This window comes from Carcharhinus amblyrhynchos, unplaced genomic scaffold (genome assembly GCF_965287045.1).
Source record: "Carcharhinus amblyrhynchos unplaced genomic scaffold, sCarAmb.v2.hapA scaffold_80, whole genome shotgun sequence".
NCBI lineage: Eukaryota > Metazoa > Chordata > Chondrichthyes > Carcharhiniformes > Carcharhinidae > Carcharhinus > Carcharhinus amblyrhynchos.
This window is the reverse complement of record NW_027649820.1, coordinates 680,813-704,910: the sequence shown is the minus strand read 5'-3', so window position 1 is coordinate 704,910 and position 24,098 is coordinate 680,813. Positions and strand designations below refer to the sequence as shown.

Here is a 24,098-nt window from a genome sequence, read left to right as displayed (position 1 = left end):
GGACATTTCTTGAGAAAACTATTGTCTGCACTATCTCAGTATAAGATATCGCCCCAGATTTTGCAGCATGTATCAATGGTTGCAGCAACAACTTATTACCTACAAGGTCAGATTTTTATGGTTCAAATTGTTTATTTTCTGGACCAGAGGATGCATCGCAAGAACATTAACCTTGTCATTAAAAACTTACTTTTGTTAAGCTGTAACCCTACCTTTCTGCAGTGAGTTTAAATAGCAGTAAATCTGTAAATCAACTCAGGAATGTTGAGGGCAGGCTGATAACGTCTTGAAACTAGGGCAGGGTGGTGCAAACCATCCAGCAACTTTTGGTGTTTCGTAACTCACATGTTGCTGGATGATTTACACTTTAGTAACACTTTTGAATTTACCATTTTCTTGGCTTTGTTTGTTTCTGTTGTAATCTTTTCATATCTTGTCAACTGGGGCAACTGCTACTTGAGATGCTTTCTAGTTTTGAGTTTTTTTTAATGGTCTACCTAGTATCTGTCCTAATATCTCCTTCTGGTTCAGTGCTAAGTTTTGTTTGATAATGGTTCTGTGAAGTCTCTTGTGCTGTTTTACTTCATTATATAAATGCAAGCTATTTAATTAGCGTGATACATTACCATGGGTATCCTCTCTGAAAATTTCAGACTGTCTGTAGCATTCACCATTATTACAATAAAAGGAATAAAATCAACCTGAATTCGTGCTACAGTAATCGGGCATTTTAAACTGGTTTGAGAATCTCCCAACCACTTTAGCAGTCTATGATGAAAAAGGAGTTAATAATAATTTCACAACTCCACTCCCTACAGTCAGGTTAAAATCAGCTTATAAATGTCAGTTGGTAGAGGTGTACAGGTAGTCATAAAAGGAACAAAGAAAAGTATATCTTTTAAAATACTGATTAGGAACTAGACTGTACATAAAAGCCAAATGTAGGAAGATTTATTCAAGGAACAGCATATAAAGGAACATTAATAGACACATTGATTGCTGGCAGACTTTACTTTTGTTGATGTCACCTTGCTAATAATTGTATGATCAGATTGTTGGATGTCACACAGGTTTTAGAATTACTGGATGACAAAGTAGCATCACAAGGAATACAATAAAGTCATGTAATTTTACCAACCACACAGTACCAGACTGTGCATTAACTTACACTTCAGCACATGGGACACTTTGCCCAGGCAGAATGCAGCAGGATGTCTTATTCAAGTTCTTCAAATACTGGAATCAAAAAGATTTCTCAAGTCTTTACTGCATGAGGAGTGATTAAACTCAAAACCACAGAATTCAAAGGCAATATTTTGTAGGTTAGACTGCAGTTTCCAAACCTGATGCAACAAAAATGTGCCGATTATTGGAATAGTCAAACAGTGATGGATGATTACAATAATCATCCTCTGCCCAATACGTACATGTCACCTTCCTGGAATTTGGAGGAGAAACAGAACTTGTTTGTTGATGGGATCTGTGGATATTATTTGTGTAGGTGGAACTCTGAGGCGGAGCTAGTGGGGTGAATTCTGATTCACGATCCTTCTTGGATTGCCTGAGGAAATCCTACAACCAAACAAAAACAGTTAATAGTTTTATGAGAAATAAAATTAGAACAAACTTATTGTTGGAAATTCCACAATTCATAGTCATAGATTACGAAGCTATGGATGTATTGGGAATGGTTAATTATGTTGAAGGAGATTATTTGATTGTGGTTGTTTTGGAGAATGGGAGACTGTGAAAGATTGGGAAAGTATAGCTTAAGGAATGGTGGGTGTATTGCAGAAGGGAAGATTATGGAACTGCTGGAAAACATGAGGGCGAGTTCAACTGAAATGTTCCTTGACGACCTGATCTCTGAAAGCTCGAGCAGCTAGAAACACTGCTGGCGTCTCCTCCTCAACCTCAATACTTCCTGGTTATCAGGTGCTGGTAAGGCTGAGGCCATTATGTTGAAAACGTACAGTATGCAGCCAACAACAATAGATCTGGCAACCCATGTAAGGGTATGCCACAAATCTCCCAGCAGTGCAGACAGAAGAATCGTTGCTTGAGCACACTAATCCTTTGTTTGATGATGTTCTTGGGCAGCTTAAGTGCTTAGTAACCTGGATTCCTGGCACATGTTCTGAGCCATGTCAAGATCGCTCCTCCCAATGCGGTCTACTCTATATTAGAGAGACCAAACGCAGATTAGGTGACCGCTTTGCAGAACATCTTTGGTCTGTCTACAAGCAGGACCCAGACCTTCCTGTCACTTCCTGTCATTTCAATGCACCACCCTGTTCTCCTGTTCACATTTCCATCCTTGGCCTATTGCAATGTTCCAGTGAAGCCGAACACAAACTGGAGGAACAGCACTTCATCTTCCGATTAGGCACTTCACAGCCTTCCGGAACATTGAGTTCAGCAACTTCAGAGCGTGAAATCTCTGCCCCACCTTCATCCCATCTCTGTTTGTTTTATTTTGTCTTATTTATTATTTTCACTTGTTCTATTGTTTTGCTTTTCCACCTTCCTAAAATCTTGCTTTCCATCTTTCCCCTCCCCCATCCCATTAAGGCCATCTATTACATGTCTCAGGTTGTCCTTGGTCACTCTGCTTACCTTTGTTCTGCCGTTTATACATTCTGACCTTTTAATGTGCCACTATCAACACCCTTCTTAGCCATGATCAGCACCATTTACATGCCCTTTTGTCTTTTTGTCTATGACATCTTTGTCAATTACAAACCCCCTCACCTTAACAGTATAAGTTTTGTCCTATTTCCTGTTGTCTTCAGCTCTGTTAACCACTGTGCAACTGTGTTGCCCATAGAGAATTAGTGCTGGATGGAAGTTGAGACTGCTGCTAGGACGGGGGCAGAGAATTCTTTCTGAACGAGGAAGTAAATGCAAGTGGCATAAAGAGTCTCTAAAACCTCCCGGTTAGTGTCCTGGGAGATGAAGCTGATGTCACATGCTAAAAGGAGTCTGTGGCATAAAATTTAAGGACCATGGTGACCTTAACAAGGTACCTCAGAGACTCCTCCTCAGTGAAGTTAGTGCTCCCTGAAGCTATTTTCCTTGCTGCATTCCTTCCCCCAGCAATGAGATTACTCATGGCTGCAACCAAACTATTTCTGATACCAACAACTGTGCAGCAAGTGAACATCAGTGAATCAAAATACACACAAAAAATATTCAGAAGCTAACAAATTAACCAGCAAATTAATCAACAACTTATTTCACGTGATTCCTTTAATGATTGCTGGTGAAGGGGCGGGGCCTTCTTCCTGCTTTGTGCCACCTTGTGTTATCTAAAATTAGCACACAATGAATAAAGTGCTGGGGTGATCAATAATGGAAATCAGAGAACTGAAAGAAGAATGGAGCCCGAATTTGGAGATGGATCTTATCCACGCATAGCTCATAAATTTAAAACACCTGATATATAAACCCTGAAGATTAAATGTACTTGGTAACATATACCCTATAGATGGAAAGTGCCGAAAATATATACACCATTGAACATAAGAACATAAGAAATAGGAGCAAGAGTAGGCCATCTAGCCCCTCGAGCCTGCCCCGCCATTCAATAAGATCATGGCTGATCTGAAGTGGCTCAGTTCCACTTTCCCGCCCTCTCTCCATAACCCTTAATCCCATTGCCTATCAAAAACCTATCTACCCGCATCTTAAATATATTTAGCAAGGCAGCCTCCACCACTTCGACGGGCAGAGAATTCCAGAGATTCACCACCCTTTGAGTGAAGAAGTTCCTCCTCAACTCCATTCTAAACTGCCCCCCCCCCCGCCTTATCCTGAGGCTGTGCCCTCTAGTCCTACTGTCCTTTCTGAGTGGGAAGAGCCTCTCCACCTCTACCCTATCCATCCCATTCATCATCTTGTATGTCTCAATGTGATCTCCCCTCATCCTTCTAAACTCCAACGAGTACAAGCCTAGTTTATTCAGCCTCTCCTCATAGCTCAACCCCCTCAACTCCGGTATCAGCCTAGTGAACCTCCTCTGCGCTCCCTCCAAGGCCAAATTGATTACAAGAATCCTCCATATATCTATGTATTAGGGAGGCCAAACATCCGACTTAGGCTGGACAGTCCGGCTTTTGAGCACTCTGTCCGGCACCACCTCGAGCCGGACGTTAATTTGTCCTACTCTTTTGGGTCTGGCTAAAAAACTTATATAAATTACCTCAGATATATTTAAAACAGTGGGAACTCAAAGCTATAACAACTGTTAATGTATTTTTATTATATGTAGTTGCCGTTGTCAAAACTGCTGATAAGCCGCAGTGTGCGAGTCACATTAACATGTCTGAGGGGGTCAGTCTGCCCAAGACCGCAGTAGAGTGGTTTACTTTTTTGGTCTTGTTTCAAAGCCCCTAAAGAAATGCCAAAAAGAAAGACTATATTTAATTATGAACGGGCCAAAGAATTTGGATTTATTGCTAAAAGCAGTAAAGATGACTTTCATGTTTTTTGTACACTATGCCGTTGTGATGTGGAGATCGGCAGTAAAGGAAAAAGTTAGGGTTAGGGTTAAACAACACGCTACCACAGATAAACAAAGTTAGCACTCATATTGCTGGTATGTCATCATTGTTATCAATTTTCTCCCCAGCTTGATCAACTCAGGATGACAAAATCTTGACTGCAGAACTGTCTAAAATGTATCATGCTGTGAAGCATCATCAGCTATACAGAAGTGTTGATTGTGGAGTAAAAGTTGACAAAGAAATGGTAGTGAAAGGTGCAACATGTGGGAAAACTAAAGCAAAATCTCTGTGTGAAAATATTCTAGCACTGAATTCTGTACAAAAGCATGTGGAGCATGGCTTGCCCTTTTCAGTAGCAACTGATGCTTCAAACAAAGGTGCAACAAAGTGTTTCCCAATACTTCTGAGATGCTTTCATTTTAAGAAGGGAGTGCAACATGCGTTACTTGACTTGTACAGCGATAACAATGAATCATCAGAGGACATAACAAATGAGCTACTGGTTAAACTAGAGACGTCAGGTCAGGGTCTGAATGAAGTGTCTGCATACATTGCTGACAATGCAAGTGTAAACTATGGAAAACACAACAGTGTTTATCAAAAATTGAAAATGGCTTAAAAGAACATTATTGCTGCAAATTGTCTGGCCCATATTTTTTACAATGCAACAAGATTTGCTACAGGAAAACTGGAAATTGATGGTGAAAATACTGTGCTCAAAGTGTACAACTTCTTCAGCATCTCAGCTAAAAGAACAGCACAGTCAAAGGAATTCTGTAAATTTGTGGATGTTGATAATTGTAATCTGTTACAGCATGTTGTGACTAGATAGCTCTCTCTTTTGCCATCCATTGACAGAATAGTTAAGTGCTGGGAAGTCCTAGAAAGTTATTTTCAGAGTCTAGGGGATGAGGAGTGCCCCAAGGTACTGTGGCAGTGCTTTGGAGATGAAGGAAATGCCTGTGAATCGTCAGAGATCTATTTCTTCTTTCTTAGTCATACTCTTAAACTATTGAAGCATTAGAAGCCAAGTCATTCAGCATAATTTCAGTATTTAACCTAATGGCTGAACTGAAAAGCAAACTTGAGAGAAGAGTAAAGGACTGTTTCTTTGGCTTTGCAGTGCACACCAAGCTTAGCCAGCTTACCCCTGATGTGTCTAAGAAATGTGAAGCTGACTTCATTGTTTTCTATGAAAAAGCCATAAAGTACTTAAATAACAGGTATGACTTCTCTGAAAATAGCTTTCATAACAAAGTGTTAAAATTGAGCCTAACAAGTGCCATACCTTTTAGAGAATTCTATGATGCAGTCAAGGCCTGTAACCTTCAAAATATTGATATGGATGAATTCTATGAAGAGTATGGGATTGTGGAGGCAATTATCAATATTCCTGAGAGATAACAGTAGTGAAGAACGTTATCTCAAGCTGTTCAAGTAAATCTGAGGTCTCTTTTACAAACCTGAAGAAGGTGATTGCTTATATCTTCTCTATTCCATGCAGCAATGCTCACACAGAACGAGTTTTCTCAATGATGGCCTCAGCTTGGAGAAATGAGAGAAACCGTCTGCAAGTGGACTTGGTCAAAGCAGAGCTCCAAACATATAACAACTTCTCAGAAGCATGCCCAGCCATGTACAAAAAAATTCTGGCCAATAGAAAACTCCTGGAGAAGGCAAATAAAGGGCAGAAATACAAAAAATAGACATCCATACCTGGCAGTCCATGGTAGGCCTAAGTAGGCTACTTTCCTTTAGTTTGTGAAATAAGTTAATTTGGTTAGCATATCTGCTTCGAGAGGAGTAAAAATGAATATTCATTTTTTTCAGTTCTTTATTTATACTGTATGAATGCATATATGTAATATGCAGAATGATGAATCATTGAATAGGAAAAAGGGCTCTTGCAGGAAATCATTGATTAATGATGAAATAGCTAGGTTTTTGCTGGACTTATATAGGCAAAAAAAGTATCATGTTAGAATTTTTATTTAACAAAATAACTAAAATGATCATCTGATTGCATTTGTTGTTTTTGCAATATGGTTTAAATTTTATAAAGTAATTTTTTTTGAAATACACTATATATATATGACCACGTATGCAATGTCCTCCTTTTTTGGAAATTTGGAAATGGCCACCCTTATACAATATATACACACACAGTTTAAAAGTGTTGTGTTTACCACTGGACACTTGCATAAGTGTTGTGTATACACTCTGCAAATAAACAACAAGTGGCTCATCCTAAACAAAAATTCCACATTTTGATTACTGTTCAAATCAAACAAGACTCAATTAGTCACTAAGTGTTGGCTGAAACTTTCACCAGATGCTGAGATGTCAGAGAGAGAGGCAGAGATGAGTTGACCTGTAGGAGAAACACAGACTGGAGAGAGGACAAATACAGCCCGAGGGGCAAAGTCCATATCACTTACCTTTAGGGTGAGAGGCAGAGGGGAGTGAACCTGTAGGAGAAACACAGATTGGGGAGCAGATAAATACAGCATGAGAATGCAGTCCACACCACTTACCTTTGGGGATACAGATGGACCTTGGGAGAAACATAGACTGGAGGACATTCAGGTGTGTCTGGAATTTGCAAGAAAAGTGGACAGAAACAGCACAGGAAAGCGGTTGGGTGGTTATTAACTGCTGTTAGCGTGTGTGTGTATAAAGTGCTGGAAATGAGAAAAATGTAATTTTAAAAATAACTCTTAAATGCCTACCCTGTAAAGAATTAAGAGGCATGAACAGAAGGGAAGAAGGAAGCCGGTGAGTCTACTGTTTTATTTTTAAGTAGTGGAGGTATTACAAAGGTTTAAAATAGCATGCTAAGCGGTAGTGAGGAGAAACATTAATTAAGAAATAATTAAGAGAATCATTAATTAGTTAATTAAAACACAGTAATGATGGCTGGGCAGAGGATGTATTGCAGCTGCAGTATGCGGAGGCACATGAATGCCTGTGTGATCCAAGGCAACCACATATGTATTAAATAATGAAGAGCTTCAGCACAGAATCAATGAGCTAGAGGCTGAGCTATGGACACTGCAATGCGTCAGGGAGGAGAAAGATACTTGGGTACTTTATTCCAGAAGGCAGTTGCGCCTTTAGGACAGGATCACCTGGTTTGTTCCACGGTCAGAAATAGGAGGATGTGAAAGCGACTGAGGCAGGAGTGATGATCAAGAAGGTTGAAGTGGAGGAGTCTCAGTTCTTGAGTTTCTTTCAGCTTGTATGGATGAGAGCAAGATAGATGAGCAAACTGACCACAACACGGAATCATGTGAGAGGAGATGTAGTAAGTCAAAGGGAAATAATAAGGTAATAGAGCAGGGCAACAATTTACCAGTGTGTGGCAGGAATGGATGCAAGAACAAACTTAAGAGTGCACCAGAAATTATGAAATGATAAGAAGACAGAGTTAAAGGCTCACCATTTAATGTGTATAACATTTGTAACAAAATAGGTGGGGTTAGGATGGATAGACATGTTTGCAAGGTGACCAAGGCTGGGGCTTCAATATTGAAGAGTGTTTGACATTTTGAAGAAGCAGGAAGCTAGAAAAAGATTATGGGGTAGCTCTGTTCATTGAGGATCTCATTATACAGTAGTGAGAGTTGGTGTTAGCTCAGAAGAGTAATCAGTTCATGTAGAGATGAGGAATAGGAAAGATAAGAGATTGATGTGGGATAACTTTATAGACCCCCGGGCAGAGTATACAGGAAAAAATAAAAAGGAAGTGAAAGAAAGATACCACAATAGTCATTGATGATTTTAATCTACGTGTAGATTGGACAGATCAGATCGGCAGTTAGCCTGGAAAATGAGTGTATTTGGGACCCTTTCTTAAAGCACTATGTTCCCCAGCCAATCTGGGAGCAAGTTATTCTACTCCTGGTAATGTTCAATGAGACAAAATTAATCAATAACCTTATGATAAAAGACCTTCTAGGCCACAGTGATCATAACATGATAGAATTTCATATTCAGTTTGAATGGAAAAAGCAAGAGTCTGGGACCATTGATTTAACCCTAAATTATAAGGGTATGAAGGCAGAGTTAGCTGAAGCGAACTGGGAAACTAGATTAAAAGTTAGGACAGTAAAGATGCAGTGGCAGCCTTTAAAAGAGATATTTAGTAACTTCCAGTAAAGACTTATACCAGTGTGAAAGACTTTAGGAAAAATACATCATTTATAGTTGAATGAAGAAGCTAAGGATAGTACCAAACTGAAAGCATATAGAAACATATAGAAACTGTCAAGATGAGTAGTAGGTGAGAAGTTCGGACAGATTTTAAGAACCAGCAAAGAATGACTAAAAAGAAAACTGAGAAAATCAAGTATGAAAAATGTTAGCTAATAACATTTAAACAAATAGTAAGAGTTTCTCCAAGTATTTAAATTGGAATTTGAAAAGTTAGTATTGGTCCTGCACAAAGTGAGTCTGGGGAATTGATAATGGAAAACAAGAAAATCACAGACATTTGTATCTGTCTTCACTGTAGAAGATTTAGAAAACTTCCACATATACTTGAAAATCAAGAGGTGAGAGGGAGGGAGTAACTTAAAATAATCACCATCAACAGGGAAGAGGTGCACAGAAACTATTAGACTTAAATGCTGACGCTTCCTCAGGATCAGATGGTCTGCATCCTTAGGTCTTAAAAGAAATGTCTGCAGAAATTGTAGAGGCCATTGCTTATAATTTTTCAAAATTACTTAAATTCTGGAAGGGTCCGAGCAGATTGGAAAACAGCAAATGTAATACCATTATTCAAGAAAGCAGGGAGACAGAAAACAAGGAACTATAGGTCAGTTAGCTTAACATCTGTCACAGGGAAATCGCTCGACTCCAGTATTAAGGATAGCAGGATACGTGGAAAATCATGAGATCAGGTAAGGTCAACATGGTTTTCTGAAAGGGAAACCATCTTTAACTAATTTGACTTAGTAAAGGAAATAACATGCAAGGTAGATAAAGAAAACTGTAGACGAGTTCCAAAGAGAGTCATATTGGACTTGAAATGTTCCTCTCTCACAGATGCTGCCATTCATGCTGAAGTTTTCCAATATTTTTTGCTTTTAAATATTTTTAAAGTTTCATAAGCTGCAGTGTATATGGATTTACAAGAGGCATTCATTATGATGCCACGTAAGGATGGCACGGTGGTTAGCACTGCTGCCCCACAACATCAGGGACCCGGGTTTGATTCCTGGCTTGGATCACTGCTTGTGCGGAATCTGACATTCTCCTCACGTCTGCATGGATTTTCTCTGGGTGCTCCAAATTCCTCTCAGTCCAAAAGACATGCTGGTCAGGTGCACTGGCCATGTTAAATTCTCCCTTAGTGTACCCGAACAGGCACCAGAGTGTGGCAAGTAGGCAAGTTACTGTGGCAAGGATTGTCACAGTAACTTCATTGCAGTATTAATGCAAGCCAACTTGTGACACTAATAAATAAACTCAATTTAAAAGTTTACCTACTTAAAAGTTTACCACATGATATAGGGAATAGGGAGCAAGCTGATGGCATGGATAAAATATTGGTTATTGAACAAGAAACAGAGAATAGGGATAAATTGGTCTTTTTTGGGTTGGCAAGGTGTAACTAGTGGAATACCACAGGGATCAGTGGTAGGGCCTCAACTATTTACAATCCATATCAACGACTTGGATGAAGGGACCAAATGTATGGTAGCTAAATTTGTCGATGATATCAAGGTAAGTGGCAAAAAAATCTTGTTAACAGAAGTCCACAAAAGCATGTAGATGGGTTGAGTGAGTGGGCAAAAATATTGACAAATGGAGTACAACATGAACTTGTCCACTTTGGCAGGAAGACTAGGAAAGAAATACACTATCGATACAGAGAGAAAGGGATCTGGGGACCCTGGTATATGGATTTCAAAAGGTTACTAAGCAGATGCAGCAAGTGATTAGGAAGGCAAATATAATGTTGGTGTTTCTTGCAAGGGGATGGAATATAAAGGTACAGAATTTTACTGCATCTGCATTGAATTGTACTATGTAAAGTTTTGGTCTGCTTATTTGTAAAAGAACATAATTGCATTAGAAGTAATTAAGAGAAGGCTCATTCAACTCATTGTGAGACGAAGGGATTTTCTTACAAGGTAAGGTTGAACAGGTTGGGCTATACCTGTTGAAGTTTAGAAGAAAGAGCGATGATCTTATTGAAACCTATAAGGTCCTGAGAGTCTTCACAGGGTGGGCGCTGATAGGCTATTTCCCCTTAAGGAAGAAACCAGAACTAGGGGACACAGTTTAAGAATAAGAAGTCTTCCTTTTAAGGAGGTTAAAAGAATTTCTTTTCTCCCGGGGGATTCATTAGTTTGCAGAAATGCAGTGAAGGCTCGGTCACTGAATTTATTCAAGGCTGAGTTAGATAGACAAAGGAACCAAAGGTTATGAGGGGACTGCTAGGAACATGGAGTTGGGACACAATCAAATAAGTCACGATGGTGTTGAATGGTGGAACAGGTTTGAAGGGCCAAATGGCCTACTCTTGCCCCAGTGTCTTATGTCCCTATGCTATTAAGACTTGCCTGGAAATTTGGCAGATATCCCAATTACAGAGAAAACCAGATTCTCACTGAACTTCTGACAACCAACACTGTGGGTCTATGTACACCACATGGACTGTAGCAATTCAAGAAGACAACTCACCACCATCTTCTAAAGGGCAATTAGGGATGGGCAATAAATGACGGTTTTGCCGGTAACACCCACATCCCTTGAAAGAATGCAATGGAATAGGAGCAGCTGAGATGAAATTTCCAGTATGTGCAAAATCTTCAAACCACCTGATCTGCCTGCTATTTTGGCCAATTATACTTGCTCATATTCACTGAAAATACTAAATATGAATGAGGGCTGAAGATCAGTGAGGCAAGATGGCATACATCCTGTGATACATATTAGATTACACTTCTGTTGTTCACCCCACCAGTGGCTGTAAGATTTAGACAGAGGCCCCTTCAGTGGCATGGCAATTATGGCTGCCCATGCCACCAGGTGTTCACCACCAGTGCTTTCCTACTCAGGAAAGCCTGCCATACCAGCCAAAATTAGCCTGTTGAGGTGGTTCTGGGCCCCCAAAACACTGGGGCCTGGCTTTAGGATTAATTTTGGCCATTTTGATGCAGTTCTGCTAAAGACATGTTGCAATTTTACAAAATAATCAGCCAAAATAGCAGGCAGATCAGGTGGTTTGAAGATTTTGCACATACTGGAAATTTTATCTCAGCTGTTCCTATTCCATTGTATTCTTTCAAGGGATGTGGGTGTTACCGGCAAAACCATCATTTATTGCCCATCCCTAATTGCCCTTTTGAGTTGAGTTAGTGGCTGAGTGCCTTGTTGCAGCAGTGAATAAACAAAAAAAAAGAGAAAAGCAGGCAAGGTGGAAAATCATGAATTACCAAAAACATGTGGCTATTACCTAACCCTTTAATTAGGCCTCAGCGGTTGATTGCACTCTCCAAAGAAGTGGCTGCACGTTGTTTTCAGAGTCTGTAATTACATTGCCAGCTTTATCTTTGAGCATCTCCTGCAATAATGAGGAGAAACTCCTTTTAAAGCAAGAAGATGTTTATGTTACACAGGAGAAAATATTCTCCACAATGGGTTTCTCTTTTCAAAATCATAGTTAAATGCTCATTTTTCTTAAACTCAATGTTCAAATTGAACAAGCATTTGATTTACTCACTCATTTAAAACACTTAAACTTGGATCTGTCATCCAAATCAATGAAATTAATTAAACACATTAAAAACCAGGTGCTTTAAGCCACCACTGGAAACATGTTGCGAAGGATCTTTGTTCACCACAGTGTCTCAGCGATAACCCCAACCCGATCTTCAGACACGGTTTTTCCATGAAAGTTCTAATAATGCTGTACAGTTTGGATAACAATTTCACACAGGTTATGTGTTCAATTCAATTATAAACAAATGTATCTGTACATTCTCATCCGTACTCCAATTCTACATTATATACAGGTACATCTCTCTCCCTTTACCTAAGCTTCACATTATATATACACATCTGCCCATACTGTAGCCATAGAAGTAAGGTCATTGTTTTAAAATAGGAAAACCTAGCAGCTAATCTGTACAAAGCAAGGTCACATAAAACAACAATGTCATAAAAAACAATTTAGTGATGTAGGTTGATAGACAAGTATTGGCCAAGACATTGGAGAGAACGCCAAGCTGCAATTTTAAAAATTGTGGTTGGGGGATTTTTACGTCCACTTGAAAAATCAGATGATGCCATGGTTTAACATCTCACCCAAAAGATGGCACCTGCCTTGTGCTCAAATCTCTGGGGTGGAGCAGAACCTGTAACCTCTGATTCAGAATTGAGTTGCCACACTACCAGAAAGATGTGGAGGCTTTGGAGACGTACAGAAAAGGTTTACCACAATGTTGCCTGGTATAGAGGGCATTAGCTATGAGGAGATGTTGGAGAAACTTGGTTTGTTCTCACTGGAGCAACAGAGGTTGAGGGGAGACCTGATAGAAGTCTACAAGATTATGAGAGGCATGGACAGAGTGGATAGTCAGAAACTTTTTCCCAGGTTGGAAGAGTCAATTACTAGGGGGCATAGGTTTAAGGTGTGAGGGGCAAGGTTTAAAAGAGATGTACGAGGCAGATTTTTTACACAGAGAGTGATGGGAGTCTGGAACTTGTTGCCGGGGGAGGGAATGGAAGCAGATATGGTAGTGATTTTTAAGGGGCGTCTTGACAAGTACATGAATAGGATAGGAATGGAGGGATATGGTCCCCAGAAGAATAGGGAGTTTTAGTTAAGTTGGGCAGCATGCTCAGTGCAGGCTTGGAGGGCCAAAGGGCCTGTTCCTGTGCTGTAATTTTCTTTGTTCTTTGCTCTTTGAGAATGCTGCCTATTGAACTATGGATAACATGCTTCCTCACATGCAACCTCTCTTCACTGCGAGATCCAGATTTACGCATCAGTTCAGTTTTGTAATTGGGTTACTTTACAGAGAATCTTCTCCTGTACTTTTGTTTATTAGAAGAGCAATGCTGGGTTAGGCAGTGCTGCCCACCAGCATGTTACACCAGGCAGAAAGACAAATTCCTCCAGTAGTCCCATGGGGTAGCACTCTTGCCACTGAGTCACAAAGTTGTGGTTCAAAAGTCCACTCCAACCCAGATGACATTTCCAGTCCATACTGAGGGAGCATTGTACTGTTGGAGGATGTAGTAGTGTGGTACTGCTGCATTGTCAGAAAGGCAGTACAGATGAAACACTGTTTTGTTGGAGGGGGAACAATGTGCGAATAATGCATTGTTGCAGGGATTGTGGTGGCACTGCAGCTTTAGAGGTGCTGTCTTTCAGAAGAGACATTAAACCCACGTTCTGCCTGCCTTCTCAAGTGGATGTAAAAGATACCATGACACTACTCAGTGAAGGGCAGGGAAGTCCTGGTCAATATTTATCCCTGAAATCAACATGATTAAAAGAGATTATTTGACCATTACTTCAATGCTGTTTGAGAGAGTTTGCTGTATGCACATCCGATGCCATGTTTCTTACAGTAAAACAACTCCACTTCAAAAGCACTTCATTTGTTATAGCACAGATTGGAATGGCTTACAATATGAAAAACTATGCAAATACAGGTATTCCTTTCTCTCTTTGTCTCTCTGCTCATTTATGGCCCTCTGAGCTCTATCTCTGTCTGAAAAAAACTCAGATTCCCTTCACACTTTCATGTAAAAATACTTCCAAATCTTTCCACAAATAATGCTTGCACACACAACTTCACTGCTACCATAATTTTAATGAAACTTCATCTCACGTTTCTGCCTCCTGTTCTTTTTATCCAGGTCCTTTACCCCAGTCCCAGAACATGAAGTATGTTCTCTTAAGCTGAAGCTTGTGTTTCTCTTTGGCACTCTTTGATTTGATTTTGATTTATTATTGTCACATGAATTAGTATACAGTGAAAAGTGTTGCTTCTTGCCCACATTCTCTCAATCGCAGAAGACAGCGTGGCTAACTGCTGTGCTGCCACTGGAGATTGCTGGAACTAAGATGTCCCTTGTTTCATTAAATGGAGAGAGACCACAGAATGCTGGAATGGAGGGTGATCTGGATATCCTGTACCTGAATCACAGTAAAGTATGTAGATACAACAAGTAATTAGGAAGACGTATGGAATGTTGATATTTATTGCAAAAGGGATCGAGTGTTACTATAACAGAATAAGACATTGGTGAGGCCACACCTAGAGTATTGCATACAGTTTTGGGTATGCACATGGGGGTAGTGTCAGAGGACTGGGGAGTGACAAATTTTGCACCTTTGTTCAAAAATGGTTGTGAAGATAAGCCCAGCAGTTAGCTTAACTTTACACATGCACATGTGTGCACACATGCTCACACACACACACGTGCGCGTACATATGCACACATGCGCAGACATACAGAGTGTCATCTGTAAATTTAGCTACCAAGTTTCCTAAATGTATATCCAAATCATTAATATAAATGACAAACAACAATGGACCAGCACCGATCCTGAGGCATACCACTGGTCACAGGCCTCCAGTTTGAAAAACAGCCCTCTACACCCTCTGTCTTCTGTTGTCAAGCCAATGTCTAGCAGGGATGCAGCTCAGATGCTGGGAAAGTAGAATAATTACTAGTTCTACAGTTATAGTATTTACTTAGGAGAGAGCAAATAGAATTATAGAGTAATAAAGTCATACACAGCAGAAAAGGCCCTTTGGGTCCAAGTGTGCACTGACAATAACTACCACTAAAGTCGCGCTAATCCCATTTTCCAACACTTGTCCCATATCTTTGAATGTTACAATATTTTAAATGCTCATCCAAATAGTGTTTAAAGGTTGTAAAGATTCTGGCCTCCAAAACCTTCCCAGGCAGTGCCTCACAGACTCTCACCACACTCTGAGTGAAATTTATTTCTCAAATGCCCTCTGAATCTCTTGCCCCTCACCCTAAAACTATGTCCCCTTGTGACTGACTCCTCAAACAAAGGAGACAGCTGTTTCCTACTCACCCTGTCCATACCCCTCACAATCCTATATACCGCAATCATATTTGCTCCTCAGCCTTCTCTGCTCTAGAGAAAACAATCCAAGCCTATCCAGTCTCTCCTTATAGAACAAGTGCTTCGCTCCAGGCAACATGCTGGTCAATCTTCTCTGTACCTCCTGTAGTGCAATCACATCTTTCATATAGTGAGGTGATCAGAACTGCACACTGTTTGTGCTGTAGTGTTCTATGTTCTAAATGCCATCTGCCACTGCTCTGCCCAACCAGCCATCTCATCTATATCTTCCTGTAACCTATGACCTTCTTCTTCACTATTAACGACCCTACTTTTCTTGATATCATCTGCAAACTTGTTTAGCTTCCTCCCCACATTAGCATTTATATCATTTAGGTATAGAGCAAATAATAAGGGACACAGCACTGAACCATACACCACTGGACACTGGTCTCCAATCATGTGAACAGCCTTCTACCATCACCCTTTGTGTCATATTATTAAGCCAGTTTTTGATCCATCTTGCCAAGTTTCCCTGAATTCCATGTACTTCAACCTTCTCAGTCAGTCTCTCATATGGGACCTTGTCAAAGGCTTTGATGAAATCTATATAAATGACGTAACTACACTTCCTTCCATACACTCAATCACATTTCCAAAAAATTCTATCAGATTTGTTAGGCATGACCTACTTCTGACAAAGCCATGCCAACTATCCCGAATCAACCCATGCCTGGAGATTAATTCTGTCCTTCAGAATTTTCTCCAATAGTTTCCCTTCTGATGTGCGACTCAGGTTCACCTCTACCACCCTTCTTGAACTCTGGAACTACATTAGCTGTTCTCCAGTCATCTGGCATTTCCTCTGGGAGAGGAATTCAACATTTCTGTCAGAGCCCCTGCAATTACCTGCCTTGCTTCCCACAGTAGCCTGGGATACAATTTATCCAAGCAAAACCTCCAATACCTCCTCACTTCCAATGTTGGATTGCTCAAGGTCCTCACAGTCCCTTTTCCTGAATTCTGTTCCAGTGTTCTCCTATTCCTGAGTGAAGATCAATGAGAATTAATTTAACACCCTTCCAATTTCCTGCAGCTTCACACACAGATAGCCCCTTTGGTCTCTAATGGGTCCACCTCTTTCTCTGGTTAACCTCTTCCCCTTAATGTATTTATAGAATATCTTAGGATGCTTCCTAATCCTAACCCCAAGTCATTTTTCTTGCCCCTTTTTGCTCTTCTAATTATTTTCTTCAGTTCCCTCTTAAGACCCCATTTGGAGTATTGTGAGCAATTTTGGACCCAATATCTAAGGAGGATGTGCTGGTCTTGGAAAGGGTCCAGAGAAGGTTCACAAGAATGATCCCTGGAATGAACAGCTTGTCATATGAGGAATGATTGAGGACTCTGGGTCTATACTTATGATTTACAGGATAGAGGTGGAAAGACTCTTCCTGCTCAAAAAAGACAGTAGGACTAGGGGGCACAGCCTCAAGATAAAAGGAGGGCGGTTTAGAACGGAGTTGAGGAGGAACTTCTTCACTCAAAGGGTGGTGAATCTCTGGAATTCTCTGCCCGTTGAAGTGGTGGAGGCTGCCTCGCTAAATATTTTTAAGACGCGGGTTGATGGGTTTTTGATAGGAGAGGGGATTAAGGGTTATGGGGAGAGGGCGGGAAAGTGGAACTGAGCAGCGACAGATCAGCCATGATCTTATTGAATGGCGGGGCAGGCTCGAAGGGCTGGATGGCCTACTCCTGCTCCTATTTCTTATGTTCTTATGTTCTTATGTTTTTGTATTTTTTACAGTGGAGACAGAAGAAAAATATTTGTTCATTTCAACCACCATTTCCTTATTATCTACTATTAACTCCCATTGTCGCTCTCAGGACAGCCAACACTCAGCTTACTTATTCTTTTCCTTTTTAAATACCTGTAGAGACTCTTTCTAGACAGATAATATCTGGAATGCCCCATCCAATTCTGATGTTGCAGCACAATTAGCACAAAGGCTGAAGTGATTCAAGGAAAAAGCCTGCCACCACTTTAGAGCATTCGGAATAGCAATAAACATGTAACTAACATGTTGCAAATAAATGGCTTAAAAAAAATCACAATTAAGGAATCCACAGAAATCACACAACAGCTACCATCCTCATTACTGAACTCATTTTTTATTTAAAAAGTGTGCAACCATTTTCAGAATGTTTTCTCTAGCTTGTGAAGCCTACTCTCCCTGCACCATTTACAGCTCTCTGAGCGCAGCACCTTGCAGTCACTTCCCAAGAACTTCCCTTCACTCCAGTCAGAATGTGCAGGTCCAGCTGCGCAGGTCCAGCTGCTTTAATGACAGTTCTAGAAACTGCCTAACTTCTCATGACAGATAGATGGCAGTATCTTCACTTCCCATCCTCATTTGCAGAAAGGTCAAAGGTTACTCATTTGGTTTAATTATGCACAGACTGGCATACAGTTTCAAGGCTTGGCTCTGGGAAAGTGCTTTAAAGGGATAGTTAGTTATCCTTTTACACATGCATTGATAGTAGTTACCATAATGACGCCAAAAAGCCATCTCACATGCATCTTAAAGATAGAGGAAAGAGTCACCTTTTTTCCTTTAGAAACTTAGACTACTGGATGCCTGGGAAAGCATAAAGATGGTTGACTGTTCACCAGAAAGGTACTTTCGCTTTGCCTGTGATTTTTCCAGGTGAAAGTAGGACATGGGAACCCAATATTCATTTACAAACAATGTAGGAGAGTAGTCAGGAGCAGCAGAAGGAAGGGCAGAAGGAGAGAGAAACACAAGGGACAAATCTGGTTAAAGGCTGTGTTCAACAAATACAGAATATTGTGCACAACACATGCAGAAAGCCATGGACAACATACGTAGAAATTTTAAACAACATATCCAGAAGTCTGTACACAAAGTTTGACAAATTGTTAATATTCCCAAGATGAAAGTGTGCAATTTTTATTTTTAAAAATGAATTTAGGTTGAATATATGTTCAAAGAAACAGCCCTTTGGAAATAACAGGTCTCATTCCCTGTGAGGAGAATGTCACAGGACCAAATGTCCACCAACTTGCTCGGAAGCACAGTGCAAATCGGAAGAGCAAAGGTTTGACTGCATGTAACTGCATTTCCAGGATCCAAAAAAGTGCCTGTACACCATGAAATGAAAATGGTGAAATGAGCTGAAACATGTCAGAGTGCAGCTGAGGTGTGCATATTTCAATGGGAAAGAGTCTGAACACAGTGAAACGTGTTTGAAGGACAGACAGACTGGAGGGGGCTGATTGTGGACAAGTCCCCAGGACCGGATGGAATGCATCTGAGGGTTCTGAAAGAAATGGCGGAGGTGATAGTGGATGCCTTGGTGGTTATTTTCCAGACGTCGCTGGATTCCGGGGAAGTGCCGGATGATTGGAAAACGGCTAATGTTACGCCGTTGTTTAAGAAGGGTGCCAGGCAAAAGGCGGGGAATTATAGGCCGGTTAGTTTAACGTCTGTGGTAGGTAAAATGTTAGAATCTGTCATTAAGGAGGAAATTGCGAGGCATCTTGAAGGGAATTGCTTGATAGAGCAGACGCAGCACGGTTTCATTAAAGGGAAGTCGTGTCTGACAAATTTACTGGAGTTCTATGAGGATGTGTCTAGGGCGGTGGATAGAGGAGAGCCAGTGGATGTGGTCCTTCTAGATTTTCAGAAGGCGTTTGACAAAGTACCTCACAAGAGGTTATTGCAGAAGGTCGAGGGACATGGAGTTGGGGGTAGGGTGTTAGCGTGGATAGAGGATTGGTTGTCAAATAGGAGGCAGAGAGTGGGGGTCAACGGGTGCTATTCAGATTGGCGGATGGTGACTAGTGGAGTGCCCCAGGGGTCGGTGCTGGGGCCTCAGCTATTTACCATTTATATAGATGATCTGGAGGAGGGAACCAAGTGTAGGGTGTCGAAATTTGCTGATGACACCAAGATTGGGGGAACGGCAAATTGTGCGGAGGGTGTGGAGAGTCTGCAGAAGGATCTAGATAGGCTGGGCGAATGGGCCAGGAAATGGCAAATGGAATTTAATGTTGGCAAGTGTGAGGTGGTCCACTTTGGTAGGAAGAATGGTAGGAAGGACTATTACTTACGGGGCGAAAAACTGCAGCAGGCGACGGTGCAGAGGGACCTCGGGGTCCTTGTGCATGAGTTGCAAAAACCCAGCTTGCAGGTGCAGCAGGTGGTCAGGAAGGCGAATGGGATGCTGGCCTTCATAGCGAGGGGGATTGAATATAAAAGTAGGGAGGTCTTGCTGCAGCTGTATAGGGCATTGGTGAGGCCGCAGCTGGAGTACTGTGTGCAGTTTTGGGCACCGCACCTGCGCAAAGATATTTTGGCCTTGGAGGGAGTGCAGAGGAGGTTTACTAGGCTGATACCGGAGTTGAGGGGGTTGAGCTATGAGGAGAGGCTGAATAAACTGGGCTTGTACTCGTTAGAGTTTAGAAGAATGAGGGGAGATCTCATTGAGACGTATAAGATGATGAATGGGATGGATAAGATAGAGGTGGAAAGACTCTTCCCGCTCAAAAAAGACAGTAGGACTAGGGGGCACAGCCTCAAGATAAAAGGGGGGCGGTTTAGAATGGAGTTGAGGAGGAACTTCTTCACTCAAAGGGTGGTGAATCTCTGGAATTCTCTGCCCGTTGAAGTGGTGGAGGCTGCCTCGCTAAATATTTTTAAGACGCGGGTTGATGGGTTTTTGATAAGAGAGGGGATTAAGGGTTATGGGGAGAGGGCGGGAAAGTGGAACTGAGCAGCGACAGATCAGCCATGATCTTATTGAATGGCGGGGCAGGCTCGAAGGGCTAGATGGCCTACTCCTGCTCCTATTTCTTATGTTCTTATGTTCTTAAGGATGCCCCTTGTGGCTGAGAGTTGGCTATGCATTTCTAAAATGTGCCCGTTGTGCAGTTAAACTTGTCTGTGTAAGGCTAAAATTGGTTTCTGTGCACTGAAACATGGCTGTTGTATTTGTCAAAACATGGATTGCAAAATGTGCTGCTGCATGGCTGAAAGGCATTGATACAGGTGAAATCAGTTTATGCATGGGTGAAATGTGCCCAATGCATGGCCAAAATGTGCCTGTGTTTGGACAAATCTTACATAAACATGCTGAAATGTGCATTTCTTCAAGCTTGTACTCTGCTGCTGAGAACCCTAAGCTCCAGGCCATAGTCCTTATAGGTTATCAGCATACACAGTGAGTTTTCCATTGTTTGAAGTCAATGGGAGTCAGGGGGAAATCTCTCCACTGATGCAAGATATACCTAACTAGAACATAAATGTGATTTTGGAGGCCAATCATCTCAACTCAACATGTCTCCTGGGAAGTGTCCAAGGATCAACCATCTTTAGCTATTTCATCAATGGTCTTTTTTCCAACACATGGTCAGAAATTGGGATGTTCATAGATGATTACATTCACAATTCCTCAGATAATGAAACTATCTATGCCCACAGGCAGCAAGACTTGGACAATATTCAGGTTAGACTGTTAAGTTGTAAGTAACATTTGCATCACATTGTGGCTAGTAATGGCCATCTCCACTTCCTTCTCAGACAGTTCTTCAGGATAAAGGATGACTTGGTCCCACTCTGGTTTGATGGCTTCAGGGATGGTTGGTAAATCCAATGTATGATCTGCAGGCTCTGCCACAAGCTGGGCAGGGGGTCCTGAAAGCATTGGATAGATTGAAGATTTGTGCATTTCCTCCAATGCCTCGAATTTACCTCTGCACATTCCTAATGACGTCTAGCATTGTTTTCAACGCTTTCTCAAATGAGGCTTCTCCATTTTGGTCAGTCACAAGCAAGGACATCCTATAAGTCAGCGAGAATGTTAGATCTCTTCAGGAATGTTTTGATTCTGCAGTCTTTCTGGGACTCTCCCACCATGACCGAGTTCTGAATAGAGCAGTTGCCTTGGAAGTCTGGTGTCAGGCATAATAATAAAACGGAGTTGGCATCGTAAGATCTTCCAAGGCAAGTGGCAAGAAAAAAGAACCAACTCCAACTAGAGAGTCTAATGACCTCTTCTTGACACTTGATGGCCTTACCATTGGTGAATCTCCCGCCACCAACATCCTGGGGAGATAGCATTGATGAGGAACTTAACTGGACCACCCCGTAAATGTTGTTAAGAAATGGAGATTTACACAGAAGACTTAAAACTGGGGGCTGAGAGGATAGGACACAAACAAGTTGCTGCCCTAAGTTTCTCCTATCAGTTATGAGGAGAGAGAGAGAGACACACACACAGTTTGGAGATGGTAGAGGAACAAAGCAAGACAAGCAGTCAGGAAGGTACTGGCAGAGGTTACAGCTGGCAAGTCAAAAATATTTAGAGATCCGATAAAGGAGCAGAAAGTCAACCAATAACCTGTGGCAGTAGATCCAATACAGATGAATCCAGGTTAATCAAAGCTGCAGTCTGACAACAGATGTTCAAAATGGACATCAATGGAGGAGGAGGATTGAAAACCAGAAAGCTGTAAGACCAAAGACCAAGGAGCTGAAGAAGATTGCAGATTAATTCAGGCAACTTGTAGCGGCGATGAAGTTGTAAGATAGCACGAAATGTCGACCCAGCAAAGAGTGATGAGGAAGATCAAAAATGCAATGCAGACTGGGACAGTTCAAGACCATGACAGTTGAGCAGATAGTGGCAAAGCAGAAATCATTGAGCACTATCAGCAGTTTAGCAGAAGTAAAATGGCAGAATTGGACATAAGATAGCACTACATTGGAGCCAAGTTGTGAGACCATCTTACCAGGCAAGGTTGGAATGATTGTTGGTTTTAATAATGAGGAGCAAGTATTCTGATTTTCTTTAAGAATAAAAATACACATCATGAAAACTGAAAATCCAATCACAGAATTTTAAATTCAACATTGCAATTGAACCCACGTGTAATGCTATAACCAAGCAGAAAACATGCTTAAAAATCCCTCTCAATCCATTTTTCCATAAGAACTGTGACAGAGTAGGAAACAAATCGTGTTGGCAATATGCAACCCTGAATCTGCCAGTGACTTGTGACCTTGACCTTGCTGAGATTTTCCTGGGTCAGGAAATAACAATGCAGGTGAACTATGTGCTAGTATTGTGCATCTGTTGGGAAAGGCAATGGAGAAAAAAAAGAGATATTGGCTAGCTGCTTGAGGGCTAAACAGGTGGTAGCAAGTTTAAACAGCCGTTTTAGTATAGAATGTTCCTTTATAAGAGTGTGTTAATTTCCAGGTCCTGACCCCAGTTTGGAACATCCTCTGGACCTCACTTATTCTGCTCCATACAACTGAACATCAGTGTATTGCTGGTGTCCAATTCATTTGGAACAGAAGCAGCAGTATCTGCACAGCCCAGCAAACTGGCCTGATTCCTTTGCAGACACCAGGATTCTAATGGCAGATGAAACTACTGCCCACCCTTCACTTCCCTCAGAATCTGGTTTTTATGGCTTAGGCTTGGTATTGCATTTCCCACCCCACACCTGTCCAAATTACACCCCAGGCCCTCAGGAAATTCACAACTAAACTATCTGAGCTGCAGCTATCTGCCAATCACAGAATTAATGAATGTTTGTTCTCTGTGACTGTCACATTATTAAAAGTAGTTTACAATTCAATTTGTGCCCACATTTTTTAGACTTAGCAGTTAATTAACCTGTTGTGTACCAAACAGCTGTGAATTTAGTCAGATATAGAGCAACCCTTCCTCCACAATCTATTTTCGACTTTTACTTGAATCAAGAACATCAATATGATGATGGCCATTGCGATGTACTGCCCACTCAGACAGCAACTGATACTGTTAATTAACAATTTTTGACATTGCACACTGAATATTACTGGTACCTGAAGTTTCTCCGTAGCTGTTGGCCAAAGCTGCCTGCATATCACTTTCTTAACAACATCTGGAAGCAGGCTGATAGTTATTAGCAGGATAATCCCTAACCAGGCTGGCCCTGTTGAGAGCATCTGCATGAAGACATAGTACATTCTCTGGTAATTCAGAAAAGGCCTGAGAAGGAAACAAACATCATCAGGGAAGAGAAGGGGCAGGAAAGTCCGATTTAAAGATGAAGATGAAAATAAATAATGGCATTATTCATATCAGTCTGTAAGCTGAAGATCCTGTATTTTTGCACCACATTCACAGGTTTGCTAGAATTTGCTAGCATTGTGCACATTATCATCAATTTTTCTTTACTCTTTTTTAAAAGGTATTTATACAAATCACATTGTTTTGAATTAATGGATTGAGTTGGGGACACTGGTTGATTTTGGCAGAAAAGATAAAGGTGCTATGATGAAGGTTATGATCTGAACTCTGTCTTTCTCCCCACAGACGCTGTCAAACTTACTGAGTCATTCCAATATTTACTGTTTCTATTTTTAAGAAAATTATAGAATCCATCTCAGATGGACCTAAATATTTATTTGAAGAGAAGCAGAAGTGTTCTTCCTGGTGTCCTGGCC

General features: G+C 41.1%; 1 protein-coding gene across 10 annotated transcripts in view; it reads right to left on the bottom strand.

Moving 5' to 3' along the window:
* Positions 1-929: 929 nt before the first annotated feature.
* Positions 930-24,098, bottom strand: part of atp11a (ATPase phospholipid transporting 11A) — a 204,229-nt gene continuing 181,060 nt past the window's right edge. For 2 of the 10 annotated variants that reach the window (XM_080182689.1, XM_080182692.1), the window contains 3 exons: positions 23,475-23,640; positions 18,182-18,269; positions 1,484-1,572 (listed from right to left, as the gene is read on the bottom strand). In XM_080182689.1, the coding sequence (XP_080038815.1) occupies positions 18,192-18,269; positions 23,475-23,640 (244 nt within the window). In that variant the 3' untranslated portion in view covers positions 1,484-1,572; positions 18,182-18,191. Of the gene's footprint in view, positions 1,573-6,943; positions 6,974-11,953; positions 12,082-18,181; positions 18,270-23,474; positions 23,641-24,098 lie in introns of those variants that run through there. The other 8 variants (XM_080182682.1, XM_080182683.1, XM_080182688.1 and 5 more) reach the window with 7 other exon arrangements.